Source organism: Zea mays, chromosome 3, assembly GCF_902167145.1.
Source record: "Zea mays cultivar B73 chromosome 3, Zm-B73-REFERENCE-NAM-5.0, whole genome shotgun sequence".
NCBI classification, from domain to species: domain Eukaryota; kingdom Viridiplantae; phylum Streptophyta; class Magnoliopsida; order Poales; family Poaceae; genus Zea; species Zea mays.
In genome coordinates this window covers 97,661,669-97,672,367 of record NC_050098.1, presented here as the reverse complement: position 1 = coordinate 97,672,367, position 10,699 = coordinate 97,661,669, and the positions used below count along the sequence as shown (strand labels likewise).

Below are 10,699 nucleotides of genomic sequence, written 5' to 3'. Positions count from 1 at the left end.
AAACAAAATGTCTAAGAGTTAAAACATGATCAGCCTATTCACTTGGATTTTATCTGGGACAGTTTCTGCATTTCAACTGCAGCAGTTCAAATAGTTGAGTTTAAATTGACTTTAATCTGAAACGAACAACCCACGTGTATTTAGGCCGATAGGGTAAGCTGGAGCTTCACTGTTTATCGAATGGGAAAAATCAGAGTCACGATTACCTGTCTGTTTTCTCCGTGGATATTAAAACTAGAACGCCTTCGCATGATCCAAGGCTCGTTTTCCATCTAGCTTGTTGGACATGGAGTGCTTAATATAACCTTCCACTTTCACAGTCCTGTACAAAAGATTTTCTGTCGGAGTCGCCGTAGCCGGTGAAACCACCCCGTCAAACTTTGGACTGTGGAATGCAGACACCGACAATCGTTCCTTATGAGCATTAATAATGACCCTATGCTCAATACTCTTGAATTTTCCGTTCGTCATAATCTGCAAGTGATGATAATTAAAATGGAATGAGGAAATATGAGGGGTCTGCATGAGCTTAGATTCTATCTGAGTATTGGCCCAGATTTGAGGAAAAAAGTTTCTCATTGGGTTCATCTAGCCGTGCCCGTAATTTGGATTATCTAATTCCCGTATGGTTGTTTAACTGTTTTATCTTTTGGCTTTTGACCAAATCAATCACACTAGTGTCCATTGGCAGATGCACACAAAGTATGAGTTGTTTGTAAGCTAAATACTAATATACTTGGTGTGTTGATTGGGTGTGTTTAGTTGTAATGATAGTACGGAATGAGATAGGACGATTTTTTAAATAAGATTGTTTGGTTCAGGGTTAGATACTATCTCAGTGTTGTCTCCAGTTGTCCCTCAAAATTGTAGGGACGAGAGAGTATGTCAGAGGACGTTCCTGACCTGTCTATCCCCAGCTGTCCCGCAACCAAACACAAATTTGTCAGAGGACGTTCCTGTCCTGTCTATCCCCAGCTGTCCCGCAACCAAACACAAATTTGTTGACAAGTAAAAGATTTCATTTGCACGTGTTATTACTTGATAAGTAAAAGTTGGTTTAATTACCTCAAGGAAATCTCCAACATTCACCAATAATGCTTCAGGGTGTGGTTTCACTGGGACCCATGCATCATGCCTTTTTATTTGGAGGCCTTCCACTGAATTAACTTGTGAAAGGATGGTAAGAAAAGATCCATCTGAATGAGGCGAGAACCCCAAAACCTTTTCGGGCATCGACGTGCATGGAGGGTAGTAATTCATCCTCAGAACTTGCACGGCATATTTGTCACTCATCAGTTCTGGATCAATATTCAGAATTTTTCCTATGGCTGTTGCAATGGAGTGAGCAACTTTCTCCACTTCAGCAGAATAATCTTCAAGGGATTTCCTGACATCACAAATAAAAAATTATATATATATATATATATATATATATATATATATATATATATATATATATATATATATATATATATATATATATATATATATATATATATATATATATACTTAAAGCACCAGTTTCAACTGTCGTCATGCGTCATCTTTTTACAAATAACCCCTCACAGCTATTTCAAATTAATCTTTTGCACGTCTATAAATGCCAAACGACGCCCGACACGGACTAGATGCACGCGGGCCACAACTATGGCATTAAATCGGCGTAAAATGTTAAAAAACGGTGTAGGAGGTGAGGTTCGAACTCGTGCCCTGATGAAAAAAGGGGGAGACACTAGGTGAGACTGTCTAACCAGTAGAACATCACGCTAAGATATTTTTAATATTGAATATAAATTGTATATAGGTATATAAGTTTTTTTGTAAAATAAAAAAATAATCGTGTCGGGCCGGGCCAGCACTACGGGCCGAGGCTACAGCCTAAGCACGGCACGACGTTCTTGGCTCTTGCAAACATTAAGTCGTTTCTGAGACCACATTGGCGCAATGGACTACATGGTGTTTGAGGTTGCTGAATTGGATGGAGCAGCAATGATTTGTCACACTAACAACAAAATGAATTGTTATTTGATGGTTTTTAAACGTTAGTAATTGCTACGAAGTAGCATAGTTTATATGGAGCTCATCCAGTTTTTATTGATGCCTGACTTTAGCAATCACTCCATATTTTGATCTATCTTTTTTATAAGTTTGACTTCATGGGACTTATTTTAGAAACTTGATCTCACAAACTTTCTCTTATTTGGTCTCTGTATGATGGAATTATGTTATTTTATAATCTCTGTTCATTCAGTCAATCGTTGTGAACTCCCTTCTAAACAATAACATCAGTTAGTCAAATCAAAAAAAATATATTATACAGAGAGTGGAGACAATAACTAAAAAAATTTGAAATTTTTTTGATAGATAGTTTACGTGGGTATTGTTGTAAGCCGTCGCAACGCACGGTCAATCGACTAGTATATATATATATATATATATATATATATATATATATATATATATATATATATATATATATATATATATATATATATATATATATATATATATATATATATATATATATATATATATATATATATATATATATATATATATATGGTAGTTAGAATTAATTAACAAACATCCGTATCCGATGGTAACCTGAAAGTAAGAGGTTGAGTCGGCCAATGTTTCATGTCACGGGCCGGAGGAGGCTGACTAATGATGCCAAGCATGTCTGACCAGTCAAGCTTTTGATCGTTGGAAAAAACATATGCTTGACCATATCCTTGGAGGTCTCCCGGGGTTTGTGCGTAAGCATTCTTCACATCCAGCGGCAGCTCAAAGAACTCCTGAATATCGCGCTTTATGCTCACCATAACCTCTTCTGGAACGCCATGATTCAAAACCTGTGAGTTATGGCAATTGAATTGTTCTAAGTTCTTGAGATGAGCTGGTGATATGCATGGCACGGTATAGCAGTGAAATGCTATTCGTAATTTTTGACAGATAAAAAACATAAATCTTACACGAAATTATGATTTATATCATCTACTATGTTCAGAAAGAAGTTAACCCACATTAAAGTGGCCACATCCAAAACTACAGAAACAATTTTACAAATGCCTATATTTTTCGACAGTGCGAGGTTTATCAAGAACCGCCTCCGAAAAAAATTTCTAAGCCAACCCATGTATATAAATAAATCAATTTTTAGATACGTTTAGAAAGTCAAATTACGCTTCTAATTTATAAAGAATGGAGGCACCTACTTGAAAGAATCCCCACTCCTCGCAAGCATATCTGAGCTTGGCCGCCGCCTCCTCTTCCCAGTGCTGTGGGTTGAGTCTTCCAAGGTCAACCACCGGAAGCTCACCGGAGTGCTCGTAAAGGACTGCGTCCTTGTCGATGTCCGGCCTAACGTACCGCTCCAGTGCATCTGCCGTTAGCTCGCCGGCGTCGCAAGCAGCAAGATCCTGCACGTTCCTGACGGGGATCGTTGTAGCCACCTGTGCTATTCTGCTCTCACTGGCCATCACCAATTCTACCACCACTCTGCTTAGCTTGTTTGCTCAGGACGATGCTACCAGGACGGTAAGACTTGGGTATATATACAAAGGATTCCTCCATTGTAAGTATCGCGCAGCCAATCAGATGCATTTATTCTTTTCATTACTATCGCAAAGGTGCTCTGGTATGTGTTTTGGGCGCGCCCTTGTGGCGCTTGAGCTAGTTTGTAAGCGTTTTGGATAGTAGTAGCTGTAGGTATTGTAATAAATTATATTATAAACTCATGCTCAAAGTAAAAAAAAAACTTGGTCTGCGGGGTCAAGACAACCCTCAGTTATTATATTAAGAAGAACTTCTCACAGGTCGAGAAAACTCCGGACGCGTTTGAGCTAGTTTGTAAGTGTTTACAATGGTAGTAGCTGTAGGTATTGTAATAAATTGTATTATTAACTTGTGTTCAAAGTAAAAAAAAACTCAATCTGCAAGGGGTAAGACAGCTCTAAGCATTATATTAAGAAGAAGATCTCACGCAGGTCAACAAAAACTCCCGAACCCTTGTCTCACCCATACACAGCGACACCGTATCCCATGTGAGAAACGACCGCGACCGGACCTTAGACCTGTGCTTTGGCGTGGGACAAACGAGATGATTTTTTAACAACAGCCTGAAATTCGCTCCCACGGGGAGTCAAACCCGGGACCTGATGAGTGCTAATCAGACCACCTAACCAACTCGATTAGAGTCTCTTTCGCAACTTGTGCTCAAAGTAATAGAAGGATCACTTGTTTCGAATTATTTAAAGATTATGTATAGTCCGTTTTGAATCAGTAATAGATTTATCTATCCTAACGTTCTCACATGAAAAAAAGTTCGTTTAAGCATTGGGGTAGGGGTGTAAACGGTACAGATATTATCCGAGCATCCGAATGTCCGAAGAGGCCAATTATCGGGCTGGATAGTTTTTTCAGATATCCGCAGAATTTTCGGATTCGGATAGTACATTTCGGATATCGGATACGGATATGCGATGATTGATATGCGTCGGATTTCGAATATCCGGATATCTTCTCGGATAACAAGTTTCAACATAATTAATACTTCACTCTATCATTTTCATATGGGACTTGAGGTTATATTCTTATATAATGTTTATTGGTCCTGGTAACCTATTTGCAATTTTCGGTCGATAGTTGAATATTTTATGAATTTTATTTCATTTTAATAATTTTATGTAGAAATAATAATAATACACAAATAGTCTCAGAAATTCATGAAATTTAACGGAGGGGCAATATATGCCTATATAGCATCATCAAAAATGTTTGGGCCATAAAATCTAAAAATTGCTAACGTTTCTTTCAATTCACTTTCACTTGTTGCGTGAGTTACATGTGAAATCACCTTAAGTATCTAAATTTTAACATAATTAATACTTCACTTTATCATTTTCACATGGGGACTTGAGGTTATCTTCTTATATAATGTTTATTGGTCCTGGTTACTTATTTGCAATTTTCAGTAGAAACTAGATTATTTTATGAATTTAATTGCATTTTGATGATTTTCTACAAAATAATAATAATAATATATAAATAGCCTAAACAATTCATGAAATTTGACGGAAGGGTAACATATGTCCACATAAAATTCTAAGAAAATGTTTGGGCCATAAAGTCTATAAGATGCCAGCGATTCGTTTTATTTCACTTCCACTTGTTGCGTGAGTTACACGTGAAATCAGCTTAAATATCCAAGTTTCAACATAATCTTTACTTCACTTTATCATTTTCTTATATGGACTTGATGTTATCTTCTTATGGAATGTTTATTAATACTGGTAACTTATTTGCAATTTTCGGTCGATACTAGAATATTTTATGGATTTAAATGCATTTTGTTGATTTTCTGCAGAAAGAAATTAATAATACACAAATAGTTTCAGAAATTCATGAAATTTGGTGTAGGGTCAACATATGTCCATATAGCATCCTCAAAAATGTTTGAACCATATAATCCACAAGATGTCATCAATTATTTCATTTCATTTCCATTTATTTGTGTGAGTTACATGTGAAACTACCATAAACATCTAAGTTTCAACATAAACAATATGTCACTTTTATCATTTTCATGTGGGTACTTGATGTTATATTCTTGTAGAATATTTATTAGTCTTGATAACTTATTTGCAATTTTCGGTCGACCCTAGAATATTTTATGAATTTCATTTCATTTTAACTATTTTCTACATAAAGAAATTAATAATACTCAAAATAGCCTTAGAATTCATGGAATTTTATGAAGGCGTAGCATATGTCCACATATAATGACTAAAGGAGGGGCTATATGATTACAACTATAATATCCGACAAAAATATTCGTTACCAACACTAGCAGTGTCCGACTAGTTCCGTATTCGACCCACGACTATCCGTATTTGTATTTGAGAACATGTGTATTTGTATTCGAAGCTATTTGTATTTGAATTCGAATAAAAATATGAAAACAAATATGATTTGATTGGTATTCGTCTGTATTCGATCCGATTACACCCCTAATCTGGGGAAGCGGCTTAGTACCAGTACCTGGAGAAAAAAGCCTCCTAAACATATGGCTAGCATCTGGTTCACCAGGAGTACACAAGAAAGGCAAAAGCACTACGAATTATTGATTTAGGAATGGGAATGGGCTAGAACCCTGGGCTCTTCCTTATATAATTAATGGTCTTTTCATTCTAATACTCTATCCGAGAGTTCTCAGTATTTAGCAAAGTTGTTCCTATCTAACGGAAGGCTCCTGGATCAAATGACAAAGACATTGTTTGTGGTACTCAACGTTGAAATCACACCATCCGAAAGCAGAAAATCCATCCCATTAACGGAATATATGTGACACAGCTACCTTGTTCAAGGAGATACCATTCCCGAGGACAGCAAACCATAAGCAAGGAAGGGAAAATGGTGGGTTGTGGCTCCTAAAGTTTGGGTATGACTCCATTATAGGTACTGGTACTGGCTGCAAACTGGTTCTTGGGTTAATTATGATAGTTGTTGACGACATAGAAGGTTTTTCACACCAGTATCTACAGTACTTGATGCTAGGATGACTGGAGTCATGGAGCTTGTCAGGTTTCCAGATCCAGGTGCCTATCTTATTTAGATACTTCAGCTTATGCGGCACATCTCTTGCAGCCTATGCCGGCCTCAGATCTAACTAAATCTAAATGAGCCAGCCAATGTTTCTAAATCAAAATGCAAGGTTGAAGGAAGGGGTAAGTAGACATGAGGTTTGATCATCTGACTTGGGTCCAAACCACGCTTCAGAAGCTGATATAACTTAAAATCAACTCATTTATTTATTGCAAAACAGATGGTAATTGGCAAATCCAGATGACTCCACTCTAGCATGTTCTTAGTCTCCTTCAGAACACCCACCATTACATTGTTGTCTTTCTGTTGTTTTAGTAACTATACAATCATAATAAAAAGAGAGGTCACAATCTCAGAAAAGTATGTTTAGAGCCGATGGAATTTCAAAATATGTTTGCACTATTGTTGCGGCTAGTAAATATTAGAAAAATGAAGTGGAAAAAATCATGCACAGTTAACATGAACTAAAGAACCTTATATATGGCTTAGTGATTATCTGAGAAAAAATATTTACACATTGTTGAGCAAGATAATATAGGGATAGTAATGGAAAGCTCATTTAAATGACTAACTGAGGTTGTTTAGATAACTTTTGACCCTTTTCTATATCAAACCTCTAAAAGTACACCTCGAGTGTAATCGAAATGTACAACAGCAAAGAAAATTAAGAATAATATGGTTCATGTACGTGCAGAAGGTTGTTCATTATTATCATCCTATATGCAATATTGGATCGAACTCTTTACTCTCTTATAGCTTATAATTTATTATTACTATCATGCATATATGAAGCCTTGCACAAATTCGTCTCACCTATTCTGCTATGAGGCCAGTAACCTAAATTTACTTACATGAATTGGCGTCATCACCTCATATCTGCATTCCAACTTTTTGCATACATGCTATAAAAGAAGCAATAAAACATTTAGTTTAAATGTTGTGTTATTGGAATTGTATAAAGGTAGGCTGAACTAAAATAAGTCGCAAGAAATCTGTGTTGTCTGCAATACGCTGAATTCTGACGATACAAATAACCTGGGCCATATGCATTGTGATATATTTGTAGATAATTTTGTTTTGAGTCAGATGAAGTACTGAAGAAGTATTTGTGATAGTTTGATGCTAACTGCTTGTTGTCTGATTTTCATTTATTGTACGCTGGGCCTGTGTTATCTCAAGTTTCATCAAGAATTAATAGTCTATATTAAATAAATAAATATAGCTGATGGCAATTGTGATCTATTTTACCATTCCTTCTCTAAGAACATCTACTTGTACAAATAGAGAGTAACAGTGTGTTCGGCGGTAAGACAGAACACAAACACACCAGAAAAAGCATCGAAAAGGCTATAAAACTCCAACCTTTCATCAATGATGGTTGTGTGGCTGCCTACACCCGAAGATGCCTCCAATGCAGTCTTAGAACTCCTAGATGTTGTCAAGGACCTTAAGCAGAGCACCTCCATTTCGTCGCTCTATGCTTGCTAACTACCACTCCCTGCGAGATCCATATGCTGACCAAACCGGTCAGGCTATACAACGCATCCAGCAGGGCACAACAACCACTGACCCCGTTGCGGCGGTGGTGGTCGTGTTGTCCATCGCCGCCATACCAATCGAGGTCATGGCAAAGAACGTGCTCCTATCCTGGCAAGCCGAGGCATTTCAGCAGGAGCACCTCGCGGGGCTCGAGCACGCGCAACATGTTTTGACTTTCCACCATGAGTTTAATTCCATTTTTTCCCTTTGCCAAGGGTTCTAAGTGTCATAGTTGTGTGCAATCCAAGCAACCATGGAAACCTCACAAGGTAGATGAGGAGAGACATTTGGCATCATTGGACGTTTAGATATCTGCGAGATGAATGGTGTGTTGACAGAGGGTGAAAAAAATATTTTATGACCTTGGTTGACGACACTTCTAGATTTGTTATGTGTACTTGATGAAAATGAATGAAGAGGCTCTAAACTATTTTAAATCTATAAGGTAGAAGTAGAAACCCAACTTGAGAAAAAGGTTAAAAATAATTAGGCCTGATCGAGGAGATGAATATTTCTCTAGTGATTTTGACTTATTTTGTGCATAACAAGGTATTATACATGAGAGGGCGCCTCTCTATTCACTGGCGCCTCTCTATTCACTTAATCAAACGGAGTCACGTAAAGGAAGAATGGCACGTTGGCTTACTTGGTTAACATCATGTTATTTGACATTGCTGAATTATCCAAGGCATGGTGGGGGAGGTAGTATTGACTGCATGTCATGTCCTAAATAGAGTTCCCAGGAAGAATAAGAAGAAAACTCCCTATGATGAGTGGATTGGGAGAAGACCTTCACTCTCTTACTTACGCACATAGGCTTGTTTGGCCAAAGTGAGTGTGTTAAATAAAACACGTAAGTTGGAACCTAAAATTGTAGAGTATATCTTTTTAGGTTATGCTCATCATAGTATTGCCTATAGATTTTTAGTGGTCGAACATTAGGTGCCTGATGTTCATGTTAATTCATTGCTAGAGTCGCATGATATTTCTTTCTTTGATAACATATTACATATGAAAGATTCACATATCATGTCTAATTTACCTTTGAATGAGATTGTAAATGCAACTCCTAAGCCCACTGAATTGTTTGAGCATGTTGAACATACACTTGAACTAGATCTTGAGGAGATTCATAGTGAAGCTCCTTGGAGGATGTAGGAAACAGTGACACCTAAGAGGGAGGGTGAATTAGGACTTCTAAAAACTATCTCTAAACTAGGCCACTAATTAATCCCTAGAGCAAAACCTATATAAATAAATAATCTAGAATATGCAAACTAGGTTTTGTCTAAGTGTTTCTATCTCCACCGCAAAGGCTAAGTTTCAATCTAAATAATCTAACTAGAAAGACGAGATTGAAACTTAAATACTTAATATAAATACGGAAGGTAAAGAGCAAGGTAGAGATGCAAACTCTCGTGGATAATGCCGGTATTTTTACCGAAGTGTCCGGAACCACGCAGGGTTTCGACTAATCCTCATTGGTGCCCCTACGCAAAGGGTAGCCCACACGAGGGCTAAGCACCTCGGTTGAGTAACTCCGTAGAGAGTCGCGGGCCTTCTCTTCGCGCAAGTGGTGCCCCTACACAAAGGGTAGCCCACGCGAGGGCTTCTTTTCCTCTTGAGTCTTGTACTTCTACATATCTTTTATGTCTTATTTTGAGGTGTTGCATCCTCAATGTATTAGTCCAATCCTCTTCGCATCCTATGAACTATAAATACAAACACTAGAAAATGCATTAGTCCACAGGTTATGTTGATCATCAAACACCAAAATCCTTTTAGCCAAATGGCTCATGGTCCATTTTCCTTATAATCTCCCTCTTTTTGGTGATTGATGACAACACAACCAAAGCAAGCAAATATAGCAAATATTTCAATGAAAATATGCAATCTACTTGCTAGGATGCATGAGTGTCCCCTTTAAGTGTGATTATGGACTTAAGCCTCCCCCTAACTCCATAATTCACATGCTTCCTATTTTTGCAAGATAAATTTTTTAAATTGGTGGTGTTTGGTGTTTGTTTTTTGTTTCTTTGGACCCTAAAACTTCTCCCCATTTGGCATCAACCACCGAAAAGGAAGACATTAAAAAGCGTATAGGAAGCAATTTAAGACTTGCCCTCTAGAATATTTATCAATTAAAGTTCTAAAAGATTACTCCTCCTAAAAGAGTATTCGCCCTTTTGAAAGAATATTCTCCCCTTTGTCATAGATAAAGAAATACTCCCCCTGACAGTGATCCTCCACTTAGAAAAAGCACATGAGAAAGAGAGGTGCAAGCTATGGTTTGATTAGACTAACTCCCCATATACATAGGTAAAAGATATTTTGACAACATATGCATTTAGCAGCATGGAAAGCATAAGATATGATATTTAGTCTGATCAAAGTCTAGAGAAAACATGTAAATGATACCAAATTGTTGAATGTAACCACTTGTGGAACCAAATGAAAAATCTTGTAGATTTGTAGTGGAAGCTTATTGTCTTTCTCCAGGGACTCCATTTTCCTTCAAAGAGACTATTACACATAATAGACTTGAAAACAAGTATTA

General features: G+C 37.2%; 1 protein-coding gene across 1 annotated transcript; it reads right to left on the bottom strand.

Moving 5' to 3' along the window:
* Positions 1-234: 234 nt before the first annotated feature.
* LOC103652113 (S-norcoclaurine synthase 1) lies at positions 235-3,479 on the bottom strand. The gene is made up of 4 exons (XM_020550829.1): positions 3,216-3,479; positions 2,605-2,852; positions 1,066-1,387; positions 235-474 (listed from the first exon to the last, which is right to left on the bottom strand). The coding sequence occupies exons 1-4, from the start codon at positions 3,477-3,479 to the stop codon at positions 235-237; spliced, it is 1,074 nt and encodes a 357-aa protein (XP_020406418.1).
* Between the last annotated feature and the right edge of the window lie 7,220 nt (positions 3,480-10,699).